General features: G+C 36.4%; 1 protein-coding gene across 3 annotated transcripts in view; it reads right to left on the bottom strand.

Moving 5' to 3' along the window:
• Positions 1 to 24600, bottom strand: part of bicd1a (bicaudal D homolog 1a) — a 31687-nt gene that overhangs the window by 4948 nt on the left and 2139 nt on the right. For all 3 annotated transcript variants that reach the window (XM_043265061.1, XM_043265063.1, XM_043265062.1), the window contains exons 2-7: positions 11834 to 12046; positions 8508 to 8660; positions 7724 to 8200; positions 3523 to 4629; positions 3279 to 3430; positions 2436 to 2646 (exon numbers count right to left, since the gene is read on the bottom strand). In XM_043265061.1, the coding sequence (XP_043120996.1) occupies positions 2436 to 2646; positions 3279 to 3430; positions 3523 to 4629; positions 7724 to 8200; positions 8508 to 8660; positions 11834 to 12046 (2313 nt within the window). The remainder of the gene's footprint in view (positions 1 to 2435; positions 2647 to 3278; positions 3431 to 3522; positions 4630 to 7723; positions 8201 to 8507; positions 8661 to 11833; positions 12047 to 24600) is intronic.

Below are 24600 nucleotides of genomic sequence, written 5' to 3'. Positions count from 1 at the left end.
GGGTTTGTTGTCATACGTTTTGTGCATATGAAAAATTAATAACTGAACCTGTGATTATTATAAGGTTAATTAACTTAATTTTAATTTTAACTTAATTTTAAGATTTTTTTTTTTTACATTCTCTTTGCTTACAGACCAAATACTTATTTTTCAAGAAAAAAAAAACATATGGCAATTAAAATTTGAATAGAATAAAGAATAAAGGCTACATGTACAAGAATAAAATTAAATAAAAAAAATAACGTGTTATGTTTGTCAGTAGGGGGCAATCTTAAATTGTTACCAATTTGCCAAAATAATAATGACAATATAATATAGAATAATATATTACTGAATAATAATATATTCCAGTTCCACATCTAAAAGCATATCATATTAAAATGTGGCATACTGTATATCAAAAACTGTATATATTAACATTTTAACCTTGTTAAAATGCATTACAACTGGAACAGCACAATTGATAAAAACCTAAAACACATTATGCTGATTAAGAAATGTACTAAACACATTCAGAAATTCACTAAAAATGTCCCTGACAAACTGGAAAGGCACCGGTTCCATAGAATAACTCATAGTATAATGAATGACATATTTGATGTGGCTCTGTACTTTGTAACTCATTGAAATGCAGTATCTGGGCAGCAGGCAGCATGTGCAAGAACACGTCCCTGCATTTGCATATGGCAGATCCTGCATTGCCATATGCTGTGTCCACGAATAGAACTGCTCTCGTTGGCGCGTTTATCATACAGGGCGCATCGGGATCAACCGAGCATTCTGTTCTGTCGCTAGCAAAGCAGTTTGCATCATCTTTAAAAAAAGGTTTAATGTGATTACACACGAGCAGCTACTTATGATTTCAGTATTCAGCATTTTGAAAGACTCACAAGGCTCGATGATTATAAAAGATAAAGTAAATGTTCCATTCTTCAGTGCGCATTGTCGCCAGCGGATGGAGCTGTAGTTATGTCAGATGTGCCAATGCAAAAATAAGCGAAAACTCCATCACAAAAAACGAACTGCTTTGCATGCAGTATGTAGCACCCGTTTCTTCAAGCCATAAAATGGAAGCGCACATGCAGGAATTATATTCTAAAAGAGACATGCACCAGTCAATACCTGTTTTGCTTTATAGAATAATTCTTCCAGCATAATCCAAATACTGATGCAGATTCAAAAAAAGTTGCTTACCAAAAAACTGTTTTCTTACCCAGGCCGCAAAAAAGGACATCAAGCGTAGTGCAATATTTATTATTATTAAATCGTATTTTTATACCCAGACAACTTTATCTCAAAAAGGCATATAACGCAAGAGTATTATCGGTCAAAAGTTTCTAATTATATATATTTGTTATGTTTTTGAAAAAAATCTGAAAGCATTCTAATGTGCTGATTTGGTGCCTAGGAAAAATGTCTTAATATTATCAGTGTTAAAAATTGCTGCTTAATATTTTTTTGTGAATTCAGTGATGCATTTTTTCTAGGATAAGTAAATAAGTTTGAAACAACAAATTTATTTGTAACATTCTAAATTGAATAAAAGTATAATTTTTTTTATCGTATTTACCCCAAACCTTTGGGTAATAGTGCATCATGTGGTAGTGTTTGCTTTAAAATATTAAGCAGCACAACTGTTTTCAACATTCTTGAGCAGCAAATCAGCATATTAAAATTATTTCTGAAGGAAATGTGATACTGAAGACTGGGGTAATGATGCTGAACATTCAGCTCAACTTTTTAAAAAACAATTGTAATAGTATTTAATAAGAGAACAAATAAAAACAGCCTTGGTGAACAGAATTCTTTCAAAAACATCAAAAACTTATTCCTATATTTTGACCGACAGTGTATTTCTAGACATAATTAGGTGAAATTTCAAGTAGTATCACAAAAAAGTCTATAAACCTATCCCTGAGTTGAATCATATGCTCCAAGCAGTCACATCAGATGGAAACCAGTCTGTCCTTAAACCGTGTCACCTACTGAGGGTCACCATTAGGGATTCTGGGAGTCCCAGGCTGGACTAAAGTGGTTCTTGAAGGCGTGAACTGAGTCACATTGGAGCGCATGCGAGATCTCACAGAACGCGGCGACGGTTGCCGAGAGCCCAGCACAGGAGAATGGTAGGGGGAGGTAGGAGCAGATCTGGGAACGTGAGCATCAGAGTCTCCGCTATGAACAACATGACAAAACTCAATACTCAGCGTCTCTGGGTCTAAAACCAAAGTCTGAGTGCCCAGTTTCCACTGCGACTGGCCGAGGAAAAACGGCTGGGCTGAGGAGGTCCAGGAGGAGGAGGACGGAGCAGGGACATCCAGTGAAGGAGAGCTACTGGCTGATGCAACCATATTGTTTTGGAATAGACAGGAAGGGGGTTTTGAAACCGAAGCGGTGGGACTAGGGGGAGCAGTGAGTGCAGTTCGATGACTTACTTTTTGAGGGCTGCTCTTAATTTTTGGCACTTTCCCCCCACGGCCACAGTGCGACTGCTCGTGGTCGAACTCTAGGTCCTCGAGGCGCTGGGTGAGGGCCAGTTTCTGCTGAATGGCCATTCGCAAGAGGGAGTTCAGAGTCTTCTTTTCATCTTCTGCGGCAGCCAGCTGCCTCTGCATCTCATCCAGCTGAGTTACGTACTCATCACATCTGGACAAAAAGGAGGAGAGAAAAAAAACTTCAAAACACATTGTACAAAATCAAATAAGTACTACCTAGAATAATTACAATATAGTTCATACCACAATGTTTTTCTGTGTGAAACAGAATATTCAATTTAAAAAATACATTGAGTATTTAAATTTATGAATAAAATAAATAAAATGTCAGTTTTAGTCACTGTCAAAAGACACATTATGCATTTTAATAGCATTTTACAAATATTAAAGAAATTAATATGTCGCCAATTTTATATTAGTTGTTTTATATATAGCTAGGGCCAATTATTGTATTGATTTTTTTTAAAATCTATAAAAATCTATATACATTTTTTTTATATTTAGAAATAATAATATAACAAAAATAAGCATCATTTGTGTATGTTCTCTGTGGGTTTAAATCATCAAGTCCTTTTTTTCATTGTTAAACAAATGTTAAGAGAAAACTAAAAGGATCTTCACTGCAACTATTAAGAAACCAGAATTGTAAATACAAATCCCAACTCATTATATTAACTTATTTCCATCCCTACCTGTGATAATAACTAAATGGCTATTTAGCTGTTCTTTGAAAAATAAACCAGTTTGGATGTCCTCAATAATAATGAATGCAGATAAACGCACCTTGTGGCAAACATTGCCCTCAGTGAGGAGAAGGTGGCTGCGTCTTCTTTGAGGGCCTTTAGTTCATTTCTAAGCTTCATCATTGTCTCCGTCACCATGCATTTCTCATTTTCATATTTGCTCTTCAGGTTGGCAAGGGCCACCTCGGCAGTCTAGAAACACAAATAAAAAACATAAAGTTTTATATGCTTCCTTTCAAAACCAAACACGACTGAAGATATTGATATTTGCCTGGCCTTCTTACCTGTTTATTGGCTTTCAGGACTAGACGTAATGTGGCGATCTGCTCTCTCTTGGTGCTCAAGAGAGATTTGAGTTTCAGGATCTCCTCCATGCAGACTTCTTTGTCCTTATCTAGGATGGGTGCCAACTCCCGTGCCGCAGCCCTCTGCCTGGAGAGCTGCAGCGAGCGGTCCACAGCCTTCTGCAGGTGCTTGATCTGGTCACGGATAATGGCGTTGAGGTTATAGATGTTCATGGGTTCCCTGCGGAGATCACCTGTTTCCGGAACTGTGGATGTTGAGAGAGATGAACCATTGATTGGTGAACCAAAGGGGGTTTTGTTGGGACTTCCTCCTTCCCCTTTAGTTCCTTCTCCAAGGGGTTCCTTTGATGGAGAGTCTTGAGGACTTTTGGACACGTCTGAGTTAGCAGCAGCGATACGGCGAGCTAAACGTGGAGAAAGCAGTGCTCTGGGGTCCTCAGGGCCTTTGAGACTGCCGCTACGCGTAACCCGGCTCTGACGGTAGTAGTCCAGCATGACTCGGTTCGGCGTTTCGTTGTTGCACAAGCAGACGTGGTGGTAAAGCTGAGCAAGTTCCTCACTAAACGTAACCAGCTCGTCCTGAGCTGTGTTCAGCATGCCGTTACTTTCGCTAGCCATAACTGAAGCACACCGGAGCTCCACCTCCAGGCTGCTAACCCGCTCGCGGCCCTCACGGCAGGCTTTCTCCAACCGTTTCACCTGCTCTTCGAGAGCCTGGATCTTCCCTTCGCCGTGGTTGCTCTCTTCTGATTGGTTCTCCACAGACTGGTTGTATTTTTCCTTCAATACCTTGAGCTCCGCCTTCAAGTCAATGACCTCAGTCACGGCAACTCTGTATTTGCACTCCAGAAGCTCCATTCCATTGATGTCTGCCTCATAATCGCAGCAACCGTTAATGGGCACTTCGTTCTTCTCAGACTCCTCGGTGTCAAACTCCTTGTCACTGTAGAGGCGCTTCATAGCATTGAAGCGCTCCGTAAGGCGGTGAACGCGTTTGTGCTGCTCAGTTAAAGCGCCCTGCGTGTGCTGCAGTTGAGTTTGAGACTCCTGCAGGTTGGAAAGTAGAATCGCCTTCTCTCGTTCAACCTAGTGGACAAGATGATGCACAGTTTGTTATCAAAATCCAAGAAGGTCCAAAACAAAAACCACCACACTATGTGTTAGGCTTTAGGGTTTAGGCTTTAGGCATTTGAAACGTTACAAACAATGTTCTTTTCAACCTTATATTCATCAAAGAATCCTGCAAACAACTATTAAAGGGACAGTTCAGCCAAAATCCAAAATCTGTCATTAGTTACTCGCCATTATGTCATTCAAAACCCATAAGACCTTTGTTTATCTTTAAGAACATGAATGAAGATATTTTTCATGAAATGCAAGAGCTTTCTGACCCTCCATAGAAAGCAACACGACTAACATGTTCAAGGCCCAGAAAGGTAGTAAGGACATTGTTAAAATAGTCTGTGTGAAAATAGCCTGTGTTTCCACTGTAATTTTATGAAGCTACAAGAATACTTTCTGTGTATAAAGAAAACAAAAATAATAATTAAATAATGCTATTTTTTTCTCTTCCATGTCATTAAGGTTTAACAGCTGATGTCACATGGGATGGACCATTTCAACAATGTCCTTACCACTGTTCTAGCCTTACATATACATAATAAATATACACAATCCACACACATTATGAAAAAAATATTTTGGATGCGATTAGTCGCGATTAATAATTTGACAACACTAATATTAAATTAAAACTAAATTACATGATACATGTATAATTCTACTGCATCCGGTTTCTATAGTAAAAGCCTTATCTATAATATGTTTATTATAAAACATGGAATATTTCACTCTATGCGCTTATAAAATAGCTAGGTGTGTTAGCTTGCTTGTCACAAATTTAGCATAACCGCAGACATGCGATTCCTGTCAGTGAGCTCAAGTGTTGCTTAATTGCTTTTTGATCACTCATTGTATCAGAAGCGTCAGCCATCTAACGCTTGAGGCTGAGATAGCGAAACCCCATCGATTCCTTACTGGAAATGAGCCAAGAACAACACAAGGAAATACATTTAAAAAGTCACCAGAGGTAGATGGGGAAACACTTTTTTTTTTGGATAAATGCCAGGCCATTACAGTAGCTTGAAGGGTGAGGAAACAAGTAATTATAACCAAGCAGTGATAAAAATGAGTAAACTGCACAAAACACTACAGCTACTATTTTGAGCAATAGGATGCTGAAATAACAGGCTCTTGGCTATGCATTTGATGGCAATCCCACACAGCAAGAGAAAACATTACTACAGCCACAGTCCCCAGAGGAGACACCCTCAATGCAAACGTGTTATATAATACTTTTCATGAAATTGATCTGTTTAGACTACTTGGATGAATTTGTGTGTGGTTACATTGCTTTAAAAAATGGTATATATATATATATATATATATATATATATATATATATATATATATATATATATATATATATATATATTTTTTTTTTTAGTGCTGTCAAATGATTAATTGTGACGTTTTTGTTTACATAATAAATTTACTCAGTAGACAAATATATATTATGTATATATTAATATATGCACATGCATGTATATATTTAAGAAAAATATGCTACATTTTCATATTAAATCTATTTATTAGTGCTGTCAAACAATGAATCGTGATTAACCGCATCCAAAATGTTGTTTACATATATGAGTGTGTACTGTGCATATTATATATCATATAAAATATACAATGTATGTTTGTGCATTTACATATGCATAATAAATAAACACAGAACACATACGTTTATTATGTAAACAAAAACATATTTTGAATGCGATTAATTGTGATCAATCGTCGGACAGCACTAATATATATATACATATTATATAAATTACATGAATAAATGCATGTCAATATTATCAAAATATTTGCTGTATGCATGTGTATTTATATATATACACAATACACATATACATATGCACACACACACACAAACACACACCTTGTTTTTTTTACCAATGCATTTACACTGACACCAAGCTACATTCACTGCAATTATCATGTCATTTTTTCATCTGATTTGCTGTGTGATGCTCCTTTAAGCAGCTGATGCTCTCTATGTTTCTGTGTCCGCACTGGCAGATTTTCTATTCTTGTCCCATGCTGTCTCTCTTGCTGAATATGCCTGTGGCACACGCACATACAAATACATTACTGTGTCCTGCTTTTACAGAGGCAGGCACAAAGCACTCCCTCATAATGGTAATCAACCTGACAGAAGCCTCCCAAAGCACAAAATAGACGATTGCACTTACAGCAATCAACTTTCCTTCACTCAAATTTACACTTAAGCTCTTAATATCTACAGTATTTTACCAGTCATTGCAAATACTGCATGCCTGTGCTAAAGTGTCAAGGGCATGAAAATGTGTCCATAAAGGCATCCTTTGATGTCCACTGAGACTATCTGGATACATAATTTTAAATGCCTGTTTAAGGCATATATGTTTGCTTATAAAGTATAAGTAGATGCATTAAATGTCTACTGTTGATCATTAATGCACTGGATAACAGCTGTTTTCCCCCAAAGCATCTCTCAGTGATTTATATCTGAGCAAAAACACATGGGCCAAAAATTAAGGGAAAGTTATCTTGAAAATTAAACAGACATAAAATAAAATAAATATTTAAAAAGTGTTTATTTATATTTAGTTTAACTCGAAATAATTAAATAACTCAAACTAAATAATAGAAAACAAATAAATAAATAATTTAATATATAATATATACAGTAAACATTAAAAATGTACAAAAACAAACAACAACTTTTTTTAAAATTAAAGTGAAAATACTTTTTTTTAATTAAAATCTAATTCTAAATTTAGTAGTTTATCACTGATACTAAAATACCACTAAAATAAACGAATTAACAAATAAATAGTTCTGACAGATAAAAATATAGAATAATTAAAAAAAGCTCTTATAAGTTTCTTCTTTGTTATTTTTAAAAAACATATATTTTTATGATTAAAACATGTCTCCTAAATGAGCATGATGCACACAAGATTAAGTTAAGCAAAATTAATCAAACTAAATAAATATTGCTCTCCAGTCCCATTTCATACTCTGGTTTTGTCCTGATCTCAGCATATTCCACGCCTCATGTCATGTGACTGACCTGTAGGAGCTGTTGTTTGAGCTTCTGTATCTCAGACAGGTTGAGTTCGCTGAAGAGATCAGACACTGGGTGAAGCACCTCTCCCTTCCTGCCTCCCGGTCTGTGATATTCTCCATTAACCTTTGGGCCATGCCCATTGCACTCATTACAGCGGTTACGGTCCTCGTTGTTTGGACTGGACCCAGCCGCGGATGTGCCATTGGTCGCCGCCTCCTCTGCGAACTTCAAACCCTCTACGGCAGAGATGGCCAGGTGAGTGCTGGCTCCGTACACGCTGTCCGTCAGGCTGAGCTGATGGGCCAGCTCCTTTCTCAGATTGTTCTTCTGCTCTCTCTCACTCTTCAGAGCATCCAGCGCCTCTTCTAACTGGCCTTCAGAAATGTCTTTCAAACGCAAAGCGTCTTCCAGCTGGCTGTTGAGCAGCACTGTCTCTTCCTCAAGGACTTTGATTTCATGCTTTAGACCCTCATATTCCACCTGGAAATTTTAAATTGAAAGAGAATGTGAACAGGCATATTTGTGAACACTTGACTCTGTAATATGAAAATATGACTAAGAATAATATTTTGTGTATATTATGCAATTTATTCTTATATGTGTATTTATACATACTCATTTCAAATATGCATTTTAACATATTGTATAATTTTCATCCCGTAAAATCCTAACTCCTACTACTAAAATCACTGGTTTATGAAAATGTTTTTGAAACCGAACCTCAACCTTAAGCCCTCAAATCTATTGGTTAATAGTAAATTGCGTGTGTGTGTGTGTGTGTGTATACCTGATTCTGTTTGAGTGTTGACACTAGTTTCTGTAGGGTGATGTTCTCCTCCTCCAGTTCAGTGTAGTCCTGCAGCAGTCTGGTCTCTCTGAACTTATACTCTCGGATTTCCTCTCTCATCCTGTTCCTCTGCAGCTCTAACATCTCATTATTCTGAAAGTGAGAAGGGGAAGGACAACAGAAAAAATTCATCACTTGGCTTTCACATGGCTATTCATTACCCATTTCATAAAAAAGAAGGATTGACAAAATCTGCTTGTTAAAGAGGTTGAAGAGTCTTTAAAGAGGCAAAGAATTTTTTTTAGACCATTCAGACAATTTTTAGCAACGATTAAAATAAAATTAAATCCCTATGTTAAATTCAATTAAATTAGCAGCAGTAACCCCTATATCAATTAGGAAATTCCTTTTTGTATGTATAATGGTGCAATGAAAAATAAAAAAAATTATAATAATTAAGTAAAACAATGCAAATAAATCATTAAATAAAATAAAGAGCAGTAACTCTATAAAGGTAAATTTTAATGGTAGTATGAGAAATCAAATCAAATCAAATAAACAATAACGATATATATTTATTGAAAGAATCCTTATTGTCATGATGAAGCGTTGTAAGGAATCTATAAAAATCCATTAGCCTTACATATAATAGCTTTGTATCTCTGTGAGTCAGAGTCTAAGATGATACTCAGCATGTCAACACTTGAGCTGACAGGAATGCTGGGTAACAAATTGCTTTTCGTTGGAGGAAACCCACAAGTCAGCACTTTCTTCCTCACAGTTCAATCTATATGGGAAAGGTGAAACAAAAGCTTCTTTAACGGCTGAAACAGAATGTTACAAGCAAGATGACAAAATGTTACATACACCTTAATGTGTCTGATAACGTAGCATTAATCTTTATAACAGTGAGTCACAATAAGAGGCCAAAAGATACCACTTTGTACCAAGGTACCAGCCCTGATCTTCAATCACAATGCCTTATATAACCGTTTGTGCCAGCATTCAGTGTAGTAGAACTTTGGAATACTTTAACCATTCTTCAAGAGCAGATTGCTGGAAAATCACAATAGCTGAGAGAGAAAACCCCCCCACCATTGCACAAACTGGGAAGAACTGCTGATGAAGAGTCAAAGGTGTGGAACAGACATGGGAACAGAGCCAACCCTGGGAGAAGCCTACAGTAGATGCTGATTGGGCTTTATTTTAACATATAAAAAGTCAGGGATTAGTAAGGTTTTTTTTTCCTGAAAGAAATTAATACTTAACTTTAAATTTCGATTTCTGAAGGACCATGTGACACTGAAGACTGCAGTAATGATGCTGAAAATTCACTTAAAACATAATAAAATAGAATTATTTTCAATTGTAAGGATATTTCACAATATCATTGTTTTTACAGCATTTTGATTAAATAAGTGTAGCTTTGGTGCACGTAAAAAAATATTTAAAAAATATCAAAAAATATAAACCAAAAATTACCAGATTTTTTATTAAATTATTTAACTTTTTAGGTGCAGAACACTATAGCTAAATTAAGTAAACTGTGACATATTATACCCCATAATTCTACATACAGTGGACTAGCAGTAAAACCAGTTAAATATATATATATATATATATATATATATATATATATATATATGTGTGTGTGTGTGTGTGTGTGTGTGTGTCTGTCTATAAACAATAATAATAAATTAATATTAAAACAGTAGACATAGACATTCTCTGAAGCTGCAGCAAAATCCATCCAAATTGAACTAAGGCTGTCACCGACAAATCCTCCATAACTGGAACAAGAGGATAAAACAATGTTATGGGGCGAGATAATCTGCATACCATGGCTGATGACCTTCCCCTGAGCTGAGATATTGATTACTGTACACAATACCACAGCTCTCCCAGAGGATGTGACGTCTCATTGCATATTCCAAGCGCTGTGGTGCCAGTTCAAATGAGCTGGGCATGAACTCCAGGAGATTACTGACCAATTATCTCCCAGTACAGCTCTATTGTAGCAGTGGTAATCATGGGCTTCACACACTCAGGGGTCAGGAGCAGTGCAGTAGCCTACACTAGAGGAACAAACCTAGTATGTGCCATGCCAAAATCCGCTTTTAGAAGACTGAAATTCTTTGTTTCTTCCCTCTTTCATTGTTCATTAAACAGACCCGCCCCCAAACCCACACTATTGGTCGAACCAGATAAACCAGAACCAGACATAAAATAGACAGAGCGACCCTGAAAGAGATTTTGGGAAGTCAGTCTATGAATTGCTTACTCATATTGGGCCTATCAAAATTAGAAAATTTGAAAATCCGTGTGCACAGTTCATTTGTGATTCATGAAACATTCGTATGCCTCCAATCTCTTCGTACGAATGATCGTATGTTAATAAATGTGGCAGATGAAAACAATCGTTGCTTGATAAAAACTCCCCGGTTTAGAAGCCTAAATCTAAAGCCCTGAATAAAAAAAAACATTCAAATCCTAACCATCTACTACTGAGCTTCGGTTGATGGTCAGGAAAATAACATACAAAATCCTGTTACAATTCTCCAGCAGATTCCAATTCCAACTTTTGCCTGGAAATGACCCAATTGTTCGTCGTAAAATCATTTAGTAAATAAGACCCACTGTTTCAGCTTTAGTGTTGCTTATCTATAATAACCCCGGATATGTTTTTAAAATTACAGCAACAGATTGATATAAATTCCTTGCTATATGATTTGTCTTGATTATTTAATAAATATATATATATATATAAAAAATGTGGCTAATGTATGTTTTTTGTAGTGTTTTAAAAAAAGCATTTTAAAAACATTTGCACAAGAGTGCCATTTGAGTGCTTATTATTTGATTACTTGAGTAAAAATGCTTATCTTAATGTAATCTAGACTGTCAGAATACCTGTTTGTATTGTAGTAATTAAGCAATTTGTACTGTATGTACTGTATGTGACCCCGGTGTGAAATTCTTAGTGAAATTCCCTGTCTCAAAGGGCCGCGGTGCCCGTGTGTGTGTACAGTGTGTCTTTGTGCCGACCTCAGGGCATTTCTCTTATGCCCCAGCTTAGCCATGGATTTGCCTCCTACAATGCACTATGGCGACAGTCTCTGACCCTGACACCACCCTCTGCCTCCAATGACTGCTGACACACTACACACAGTCTGACTGCCCTCAAAATAACCTTTAGACCCAAGATGAAGTTTCATAGTCTTGTAAAATGAATACTTTTGAGAAAGGAAGCGGTAACTTTCAGATGCGTATACTTGGATATGTTTTGTGACTGCAATTTCAAAAGTAAAAGAAAATACACAACTCACCTCTCTGAGTTCCTGCACAAGAGCGTTGAGGCGTTCGGCCTCTGCTTGGGCGTTGGAGGCCACTGAGCTGCTCACGTTGAGCTGGCTTTGAAGGTCCACCAGACGTCCCGTGTAATAGGCCTCTTTGGAGGCAGATTCTTGCAGCAGCGTCTCTTCGTTCGTCTCGCCATCCTCGGCGACTTTACGCTGGTTGGTGTACGCCTGGCCAAATGCCTGTCAATGAATGACAAAGAGAGAGAAAAAGGGGCGCTCAGTTTAAGAAACGAAGACATCCACAGATTTCTTTTCAACTGTCATGAAAGAATAGTCCATCTGCCATCAGTGGTTCTGTATATGTATTTCATGAAGCGATGAGAATGTGTGCAAAGAAAAAAAAAATCTAAAAGTGTTGTTGTTGCTTCATACAATACAAATTACACCACAGATGGACTACTTTGACAATGTTTTTCATACTTTTATGGACCTTTTATCCAAAATATATTAAAATGTGTTCCGAAGACGAACAAAAGTTTATACGCGTTTGAAACGAAATGAGGGAAAGTGATTAATGACAAAATATTAATTTTGTTGTGGATTGTGGAGTATCTCTTTAAGTATATATTTAAGTATATATTATATATATATATATATATATATATATATATTTTTTTTTTTTTTTTTAATTTTTATAACATTGCATAACAACATACCAATTTAACACAAAAGATCAAGCAATTAACATGATGGATATGTGCCATTAGCAAGTGTCAAGAACAATTAAGTGACTCACATGCTAAATGGCAGTAAACAAATGAAACCAATGTGATCTGATGTGACAGGAAGCGACGTGGCATTAAAATACAACAGATTTGATCTTGCTCAGATTTGGCTGAGCGTTCAGCGTGAAAATTCAAGAACAAGGTGTGTGTTAGATGCCATATGTGATGTGTTTGTTGATGTAGAAGTCTAGCGTATTTTCGAATTTAAATTGCGCACATATTTCAGCAAAACCGCCCCACCTCTCATCACCTGCCCAGGCGAAGCACTGCACTTCAAGGTAACTGAGATAATATTTCAGCTGCTCACTTGGATCAATAGAAACACTGTTCTGATTCCCCTGACACAGGTTTTCACACTGCGCAGATCCGGCGTTTCATGACTTAAGCATCCTGTCTTGATTGGAAGATGACAGTAGACGGTAAACAGGATGGAGGAATGAGCCAGGGTTAACAGTCTGACCTGGTCTGCAAAGTTATCACAAGGCTAATCAGTACTACACGTACACTATTGCACATGTGCACATACATGGTGCATTTAAAGCAATAATGATTTAAAGCAATAACGACGCATCATAATTTGCTGGTGCAGACCTAAGCAATGTGTACCAGCAGAGACCTCCCATCTGAAGAGAAAATCAATTAAAGACGCACTAAAAACTGGAAGAGATTTGTATATGGATGTGGGGGAAAAAATCAATTGGAGTACCGGTAGATGGCACCTTACAGCAAATCTTACTGAAGAGTGAAGGTGGTTAAAAAGTTGCTGATGTGGAAACAGAAAATGTCAAATACTGGAATGGTTTCCCAAGCACTTAATCAATTCCAGTCATAACTACTGAAACTTAAGAAAGAAAGCTATTTCGAGAAATACAATACTTCGAATGCAAAAAGAAATATAAAAAAATTATTAAATAACAAATGAGAATTTCGTTTTTATTTGTGATGAATATATCTGTATGCAAAAAAATCGTAATGTTATTTATCATAATTTATATCATATGTTTAGTTTTATAAGCAGTTACCCATGTATTTAAATGTGTAAACAACAAGAGATTGCTTTTTAGTGCCTATAGTGGATGAGAGTGCATTGTCTTTTGTGACCCACAGTACATTCATCATACTTGCCCATGAACATACTGCTACTACATTAATATTTTATTAATGTCAGTAACTTGATTTATGATGCTCTTTGCAGAACATTTGATCCAATTCTCAAGTTCTACTTAATAATCCGGTTTCAGTGGTTAACAGGCCACTGCCACAAGATTATCAATGAATAATGGCCAACAGTTCAGTATATTTCAAAGCTACTACACAGCTTCTGAAGACCAGTCGATCCTTTTTGGGTGTACTATCCCTTTAACAATCACATTTTTTTTTCTTTCCTTTTGATTGCTGAACTCTGGGGAGGAGGCACAAAAGCGAATGGATACGCCGCTTTGATTAATTCAGTGACAGAAGTGTGAATAAGCTCTCATTGTGATTTAAAATGAGGGCCTGTCAATGGCCCAGAATCCCTGCTGAAGGCCCTCTGCCTCCCAGCTGCGCTCTGAGAAAGAACAAGAGAGAGATGTGGACTCACGTATCGGACGTTGCTGTGGCCACAGAGACTGCATCTTTGCTGTATAATGTAGGAGACAGATGGTTTGTGGAGGAAGTGTGTCCATAATGCTGACTTTCTCCATCTGGTTCATGTTATTTAGAGCAGTCAGTCACTCTATGTAAGATGCCCACTCAATAACCACTCTAAACTACTCTCCAAATTGATGGCGTATTCAAAGCTTTGGAAGATTCAGAGTCTTTCTTGGGTGATGCTCAGAAAAAATGCCAGAGCTGTATTTCTTCTAAAACAAACAAACAAAAAAGAAATAAAAAAGAAGAAAAAAGACAGAAAAAAAATGCTTTTTAATTTATTATATTTTAATGTATTTTTTAAATATATTTTGATATATTGTAATATATATATATATAATAAATTAGTTAAACACATACATACGTATACATATATATATATATATATTAGTGCTGTCAAACAATTAATGGAAAATAAAAGTTTGTTTACATAATATATGTATATTTTTTATGATTATTTATTATGTATATATAAATACACATACATAATATTTTATATATATATATATATATATATATATATATATATATATATATAAATACAAACACATACATAATATATTTTAAATATATATATACACATTTGAATAAGGTGTTCATCAACATAAAACAATATATTTTATAATTATGTTCATATTTTATTTATTTATTATATTTAACATTATCCTGCATATTGCAAGCATCTCTGTAATTGTGTCTGGGAACAGATAGTATGTTTTACAGTGGCTGCGACAACAGGAAGTATCTGAAAGCACAAGTGTCAACAGCGACAGCTGCGATAACATTAAACACCATACCGTGCAAACATTTATTTGAATTAGCCTCTTTCACATGAACATACGTGTGTGTAGGAAACAGAAAGAAAAAAAGAGAAAGAGAGCTCTCTGAGCAGACCTCAGTCAGTGCTGTCAGTGATTTGTTCCAGACAGCGTCTGCGTGTCTGCGACAGGGCAGGAGTCTGTTCTGTACCGCTGCCAGCACAACCCAGAAAATCCTCGTTATTCCCATAACTGGGCCGCAGTCAAGCCTTGCATCATCTGTCTCATTCATTCAAGGGTAAAGGCGCTTAATAAGCATCTTGCATCAGCGATACGCTACGACATCTGTCCTGTTCGCAAGATATCGCAAAATGACTTTATATGTAACTGTAAAACTTATTGATCCAAGTATGCTGACGATAGTAAAAGTATGTTGACAATATTTCTTGCACACAAGAAACCTTGGAAAGAGAGAGAATAATTGGCAGAACAAATTTCTGCACGCTCCTAACAAAGCTCCTCACGACTCCACCGAAGATTATGTAAGCAAAAACGAACCCTAACATAAATCACACGCTGATTTGAACCCTGACATCAGCACATATGGCCAAAACAATATTTATGCAACGTTATAAGCAAAAGAAAGCTCATCATTTTGACTGATGCATTTAGTAGTCATAGGCCCCTACCCCTCCGTTCTGTGGGTTCTCTTTTAGCTGGAGGGGTAAGGGGAAGGCCCAGATAGCCCTTCAAACTAAGATTTTTCGAGACCGCACTTCCAACAAAGATGTATGAATTTTCTTAGCATATCTCGGGTACAGCGGCAACTGCGAACAAATAGACACACAAATAAAAACTAAAAATCTTAATGAAAAGTAATCATTTGTTTTATGTTATATTCAATTAAATCGATTGCTAATGTTCAAATTGTGGTCACGTTACTCAAAGAAAGGTTTGCAAATATATCCGGTTACTCTTTTCTTAAATATTGCCAATTCGAGAGAGAGCGAGAGAGAAAGAGAGACAGAGAGAGAGAGAGAGAGAGAGAGAGAGAGAGAGAGAGAGAGAGAGAGAGAGAGAGAGAGAGAGAGAGAGAGAGAGAGAGAGAGAGAGAGAGAGAGAGAGACAGAGAGAGAGAGAGAGAGAGAGAGAGAGAGAGAGAGACAGAGAGAGAGAGAGAGAGAGAGAGAGAGAGAGAGAGAGAGAGAGAGAGAGAGAGTTGTGTCTATGCACAAAAACAGGGATATGCACTATATCATGCACTATAAACTCAAAAATGGATAACACGGTATTCTTTAGAATACCACCATCTAACTAAATTACCTCCAGGCAAATGTGTGGTGCAAAAAAATGTCAAACTGTCTGAAATGTCAGTGATGAAACTATAAATTCATCCTTAGCTATTCATTATCTCTACCATCCTACACAAAATCCCTAAATATCCGTCAAGATTTTCCTCTAACGAGATAAGGTGTCCAAAACCTAGTAAGCTGTCTCATAGTCTGCAGCCTATGTAGTGCACTAGAAACATAAACAACATTCTAACCAGAATGGAATAGCAGAATAGCGTCAACCCAATGCTAACAGCCTTAATCTCGCTTAACTAATTTTAACAGATGGCTCATCAGACATTGCATCCAAAATCACTTTATTGTGGAGCGTGTGTACTTATTCAGTGAAGAACTTGTAAATTTGACAAAACACATGATACTATACAGGGTATAGAAAAGTGTGGACTAATGACAAGAATGTTTAAAATAAATGTAATTAATAATTTTATTTATAAATGTATTTTATATATTTTAATATATTTAAACTAAACAAAAAATAATTACTATTTTATAAAAATAAAATATTACAATTATTATTAATAAAACCATAAACCATTAAAACATCAAAATAAGATGTGGCTGAAATAGAGCTACTAAAAGCATATATGTAAAAAATCATTACATCATGCAGAGCTAATATGCATTGCATTTTTTTCTACTGGGTAAAAATTGTTTAAATCAGATCATTCTCAAAAAATGAGATAAATATTCATTTTCATGACCTCAACACACACATTTATGCTATATACAGAGCCAGAGGAATTGAGAAAACAATTGCGGCAGTCTCACCTTCATTTGCGTCTTTTGATTTTAACACATTTGTCTGATTTACCTCAAGGCAAAGTCCCAGAGGAAAAGACACAAGGGTTGTCATGCTGCCAGTTCACAGATTCATCATCATGAGTCAGACAGAGAGCGTGTGAGAGTTTCACAGGCTTCCTGTCGGTGTGCAGAAAATATAGATGGAACCAGACACATTAGCAAGCCAGCATTATGGAGTCTCACGGCAAAGCATATCTGCAGACGAGTCACAGAAAACAGTAAGCTCCACTACTAAAAACGTTGCAGTAAAGCCTCATAAAACTAAATAATCGGTTCCAATTGCACCGATATGCAATGGTTGACAAATCTAGCATTATTATTATGACAACAGAACAAATCATTTACTTTAACTGGCTTCAGTACCAGGCCAACATTATGAGTAGCGAGCACAAAACAGTAGCTGCATACAGTTCACAACCTGTGTGACGCTGCACCTGTAGCTTGTTGAGATTTGGTGGGGTTTTCATCCCATATGCAAGGTCATTTCCTGTTTTTCTATTTTTTATCAGGTACCTCCAGGGTCCATTTTCAGTTTTCAGCAATGTGCGGAGAAAAACAGGAGAACAAGGGCTGTTCTCGGAGTCTCGGGAGGCTTATAAATCCAGGGTGGAGCTTGGCTAGAATGCTTTCCTCAGCAATGAGAGAAACCAAACAATACAATCTTCATTCCAGACACCAGCTTAGACCTGCATAAATGTCCACGCTGGTTAGTGCTGATTTGGTGCCGGTCTTGAAGGTGGAAGCAAACAAGACTAAAGCTGTTCACCAGTTTTAACTGGGTGACCGAGAAAGTGCGCTGGTTAAAACACACCAACAGCTTATGATGGAGACCAACATCCAAAATACGTTGGTACTTTCAGTGAGCTAGCATGATTAGTTATCAATAAAAGATGCTTACCAAGGTTGAATATATTTGCCAAAAATACAATAAAATCAGCAATACTGTGAAATATAATTACATTTCTGTTTTATACATGTAATGCATCCCTGTGACTCCAAAGCTGAATTTTTTGCATCATTACTCCAGTCTTCAGTGTCATATGAAATATGGAAATAATTACAAATAGAAAAATAAATCATTGTTTAACATCATGCATGTATTTACTATCACTTTTAATTCATTTAATGTATCCTTGCTGAATAGGAGAATTAATTTCTTACAAAAAGCCCCCACTAAGCTTCTGAACTGAAACTGTTTGCTTAAAATGAGTATATAAAATGTTATTTTATACATGTACAAAATTGTATGTTATTTTATTAAAACGAAACATTATTTGATTGTATTTGTATTTAACCACTCCTAATGAAGCATCTAAAAACATTGGTCTTCCCGACGAAAACGTTACACGCTCTAATAATGTATGTTATTGCATAGGTTATTATTATGTAGGTATTATTTATTTGCATGGAGCATCATACAGACGCACTAAACCAACACTTCCTGCTTTGTTTGTAAAGACAAGACGAGTGCGTTTACACAAAGACAAACGGAGGAGGATCTGCTAAACATTTCTTCAGCTACACACATCTGCAGCAATGCAGCACTTCTTATTCACTGCAACACATGTTCAGCTGACAGGGGAATGCAGGCCCGGGAATAATAGAAGACTGTATTACTCCAAATCACCTTTGGGGCAGAAGATGCTTGGGAATTAGGAGCCCAGAGCAAGAAAAGAGGCTTTTCTTATTCATTATACCTTGTTGAAAGAGATTTGATTCTGTTTGAAATTGAAATTCACAGCATGCACGTACCTTACCAGCTCATTTTTAGTTGAACAGAGCCACTTAAATCGTTATTTTGAGTAAGCATTAACAGCTGATGTCAGTTGATGTGAAAATTATCTACAACTTGAACGGAGCGGTTCGCTTGAATGATAAATGTGTACCTCATCATACTAATATAGCATTAAATAGCCAACAATAAATTTACCGCACCTCTCGAGGCGCTGAAAACGAGTCCATTTATCAAAGTGTAAACGATAGGATTGGGTTTTATACGCCATCGCTCCCGCTGTCTCTTCTTCTTTGTCTCTTTTTTTGGAGTGCCGTCGGTCATAAGCACAGACTAGGACGGGTCTGGAGAATTTTAGGGCAGTAAATTGCCCCGTATAGAGAGATTGTATTCCAGTCCCCTGCCTCAAGCATCTTATAACAATGTCACTTATTAGCCATCCTTAGAGAACGAGCGTCCTACATACATGCTGGGAAGGGAACTGAGACAGGGCAGGGGCCCATTTAATTAGTACACAGGTCAGGAGCCATGGGCCACTAGCACCTGAACACACAAACACTGAAGGACAGGAAACTGTGCCACTGGGCATCATTTAAACTGGGTGTAATGGATGGTTGAGTCTGCTTTTGAGTGCTGGCACGGAAATTAGGTGGAGGTGGGGAAATTAGATTATATTTCAGATTATATATATATATATATATATATATATATATATACATAAATATATATATAATTAGATTATATATCACGTCTGATGTCTAAAGATGTCTACAATGGAAGTGTCAGAGGTGCACCATGTATTAGAATGTTTGTTTACTTCAAATAATAAAAACAAAAATCTAAAATGAAAACAAAAAGTAAAAATAATGGTCTTGTAAATAATCCTATTTAATTTGAGCAGAAATAAACTGCTATGAAAATGGATGGGTTAAAATGCTGGCATGAACAGTTGTATTTTAGGAAAATGATTTCCACATATAATAAGTTCACGACGAGTTCGTTTGCAAAAACAGAAATCTCAGTTTTTAAAAATCATGTTTTTTTATTATGAATTCCAAATGATCTCCTTCAAACTGCAGTGGTTTTATTTTGATTAGGTTAAAAATAACTACCAAAACACAGCTAACTAACACTATAAAAAACAATAAAACAAAAATAGAAATAGAAAAATGTTAAAAAACGAATCATAAGCTAACAATTATTTATTATAAAGTGATTAATGCCCAGGTTACTTTGCTGTTTGAAGTTCTAATATTCTAATACTCTTTAAGTGTAAGAAGTAATATGGTATATACATGGGTGCATGTGTGTATATAATATACATATACATATATATACACACACACACACACACACACACACACACATATATATATATATACATACACACACACTTGTGTAAAACTCTACTAAGAGAGGGAAAAGTACAGGAAACATGCTGATGACCGTGATACAGTCCATAAGGCAACAAATGGATTTGTCACACTTAGAGGGAAAAAAAAGGAAGATATAGAGTCTATAGTCAATTGGCTGAAACAGTCATAAACGCTCTGTAAAAGCAGAGTATAGACTTTATTCATTTAATTGTCAGAGCCCACAGTTTCTTTTACTGCAGCCAGTGAAGTTGCAGTCTAGAAAGCTAAAGTAAAGCAACAATCAATAGACACACTCCTGGGTAAAGCAGACAAGCTCTTTCCCAAAGTCTCATTGCAGCAGAAATAAACAGTAAAAAAAACTGTGCAGGGTTCTAGGCAGTTTCTGCTTTGAGACATGTAAAAGGCACAGGCCTGAAGCCAAACCAGTTCTGTAGAGCCACTGTTTTTTGATATTTTCAGATTCGACCAGAACTCTGAAAATCACCGGAGACAGCAAAGCAGCAAAATGAACTTGCTTCTCACACAGCCAAGCTTTCTATCCTTCCATTCCATTGATCACAAGATCGTACAGACACACATACTGACTGATTTGTAATACTTTACCTGACCTGCAGAGGACAGCACCGTGTTTTTACTTTCCTTTTTTTTTTTTTTTAAAAAGACAGTACCTTGAATTGTTGTGGATTTCACATTCATTTATTTTTGTTGGAAGCAGGCTCCGAATTCTTATTTGGTTAGTTCTTAATAGTGGCCCAATTGCCCAAATGTGAGTGTTGCCAACCAAGTCGATGCATCAATAGTGTCAATTAGACTTAATTCCAGCAGGGACTTAGGGAATTGTTGCTTGGTGGTTGTTATGTGGCTTTCTTCCTAGCCCAAGTCAAAAGATCCAATCTATAATTCATTCTTCATCATGCAAAAAACATTGCCAGGCTCAACCAGATGCATAATAGCATCATTATGTGCCACCAAATTTTATATTCATAGGGTGATTTCAGTGTGGCAGAAGACACAATGAAAACTCAACAATCTTCCCAACCATTTTCAAAATAAAACTTTAATTTAACTTGAACAATCTACGGCAGAAATATATCAATATTGTACAGTATAATGTACTTGTAGTAGTAATAATATTAATAACAATAAATTTGGAATAATTTCTTGCATGTTTTAATTTTAACATTACTCTGTTGTGCAGCATAACACGTTTTAATACCAAAAGTGAAAGGAATTATTTGATTACGTTTTAAAACAATTAAACTAGACTAAAGCTTTATGCATTCCTTTGATTACCATTTTGATCATTAATTTCTATTAAATCACAAAAGCAGAAAAACTGGACTGACAATACAGAATTTCCCTAAAAATAAAAAATAGATCAAAGTAATCATAGAGCCATATAATTGTAAAAATGATAATAATAATAATAATAATAATTAATGAAAATTGTATTGATTAAATTGATTCTTTTTAATTATTAAAAAAAATATTCAATCTGGAAACATTAAGAATTATTAGTTTTCAAATTATAACATAACTGACTTCCGGTTTCTGAGTTCCGACTTCTTGGCAGACCTATGACTCATACGGTCAGTCAGTTATTTACATAATAATTTGAAAACTTGAAATATTTTTTTTTACAAAAATCCATCTCCTTCAGAAGACATGTGACAACCCCCCGAAGGCATATAGGTTATTTGGATGTATCTGATTTACGGAGCTTCAAAATAATCCATGAGCATTACCAAGCTTGGAAGACCCAGAATAACCTTTTAAAAAACTTCAAAGACTGTGCTCGTCTGAAAGAAGAAAGTCATATACAACTAGGATGGCTTGGGGATGAGTAAAATATGCCAATATTTTCTTTTTTTGGGGTGAAATATTCCTTTAATCCTAAGAACAAGCAATGAAATAGTGATGCTGCCCAGTAAGCATATAATTAATTAGGCCTTCTCTCTGTAGTAGAAGTGAAAATGCTGTTTATTGGTATTAATTTGGAGCGTGCTGCTGGCTCACAATGCAATAAACATTTGCATCAGAGCAACAGAGACTAAAATCAATACCTCTCGACCCTTGGGAATCTTGAGAGATGAGGTCCTTTGTGCCAAGAGGTTAGACTATGGGGGCAGGGCAGAAAAACTAGGGCCTGAACGCCCCATCTTTATCGATCAGCTCCTTGAACCCCTGCTGATGTTGTGAGGGGGAGGCAGGCAGGAGTCCTATGAGACTTCCTTTCTACTGCGTCTTTCTCTATGCCACTTACGACATCGCTTTCCCTTTTCTTTCTCATTCTAGGACAGACAGATTTATGACTCCATATGGATGACCTAGAAATGCTCTACGCCCTTTTGTGAGTATTTAAAAGAGGCCCGACAGTTACTAAGGACGAGAGTTCATCAAAGTTCCTGCTATACTTGCACTCTACCTTACTCACTACCACTTACACTCTTACTTTTTTTACGGCAAAGATACGCGGCTCAAAGAGTAAAGCAAGGTGCCAGCAACGCCGAGGTCATGGGCTTGAACTTGAATGCTTTGATAAAAGTATAAATGCAGAACGTAATCTCTTTGACCCTTCTTTACTAACTGTAAAGACCAGCTCTGATAGGAGATGTCCAGCATCTTCCAAAAAAAAATCATAAAGGTTTTCCTGTCTTATCACTGTAGATCAAGTCACATCAAGAGCATTTCAGTGGAAACGGGACTGTAGGGCATTACTGTTCAAGTACACACACCCTCCATTCGTAACCATAAAACACTCAACAGTCTATTTCCTCCGTTTCCTGAGGGACCGAAAAACATTTTGAGCTCTATTTGCTGTTTACCACAAATAGATTAAAAAACAAATGCATTACAGTAAATCGTTTTACTCATTTAGTTAACTTGTTTCTTTGTAACAAGCAAACAAAAAGAGACCATTCTGTCATAATTTACTCACACCCATGTCGCTCAAAAATACTTTTCATCTCTTTTATTGTATTTTGAAGTGTGTTTGGCCCCAATTGACTTTCATTATACGAACAAAACAGTTCAAACATTCAAAACATCTTCTGCGTTCTGGTTTGGTAGGCGGAGGTAAGGTTAACTGTGCTTTTAAGCTTGGTTTTGGGTTAATACCATTGTGATATTCCCTTTTTGGCAACATTTAATAAACTAATGGCATTGACCCGTTTTCCAATGGCCAAATTCTAACAATTATCTCTTTCTTCATGTTCCATTTAACAAGATGAACGATGGACTGATGAATTCTAATAGCAATCCCAACTTTATAAATGGAACAACTGACCAACCATAAACAAAAACGCGCGTTCTGTTAAAATACGTTCACAAAAATATCGCTTAACACGCAACACTACAACAAAAAGGTGAGGCGTCTCGTCCCTTAAATATTTCATACGGGATATCTTTCCTCTCGCACATCCAGAACATCTGATTTGCAAGTAAATTCTGGGAAAACTCTCCAAGGAATTGAGCTGGGAGCCCGAAGGCAAATAGTGCAGTGTGGTCTTTCACATTCTGATTAATATTCATCAGAATAAAGGAGAAATGTAGACTGATAAGGAGAAAAGAGACACAGCAAGTCAATCCTCGAGAGGAAATATCACCTCCAGGACTTGTGCCCTTCACGAGACTATCAGCCGCAGACAGACTCTGCTACAAACAGCACAGATGCTTTGAACGGAAACAGAAATAGAGATACTCTCCGAAAAGCAAGCAGCAAAGCAGATAAGCATTATTGATTGTACTATGAATCTTAGAAGATAAATCATCTGTCTGCACCGCTTATACCTAAAGTTTCCTTCTAAATAAGCCAAGAAAATGCATCTATAATTTTAATTCTGATTCGATTAAATACAATACTGCTTTGCTGATAACTAACAGATGCTGGGCAATTCCAGACTAATTGACACAATAAAAGCAAATCGCGTCAAACTGACCCCAATTTTTTGGGCTGGCTTCGAACGAAGAGGCATATCGTGATTTCCGTGATAGAGTTAATTAAAGACAAGCCCACAAGGCAGACTAGACTGATCTACTTCGTGGGAGCTGCCACTAAAAACCCAATTACTGACACAATTTCATGACAATCATTTACTGCAAATGACTCACTGCTGTCGGCGAATGGCTACAAAAGTCTGAGATAAGCATTCGTACTTGTTGTGAAACTAAACAAAGACCTATTAGTCAGAGCGGTTGGTCTTTCGGTGTGCTTTACTTCAGAAGAATTTAGGGGCCATTAGGGAACACAAGGACAGTCGTAAAATAATTAAGACACGTTGTTTGAAGTAAGACTTTGAAAAATGTTAAGTAACATTAATTATTATTTGAACGTGTCCTTTTCTGACGACACCCAGACA

Source organism: Puntigrus tetrazona, chromosome 18 (genome assembly GCF_018831695.1).
Source record: "Puntigrus tetrazona isolate hp1 chromosome 18, ASM1883169v1, whole genome shotgun sequence".
NCBI lineage: Eukaryota > Metazoa > Chordata > Actinopteri > Cypriniformes > Cyprinidae > Puntigrus > Puntigrus tetrazona.
This window is presented reverse-complemented; position numbering and strand designations above follow the sequence as displayed.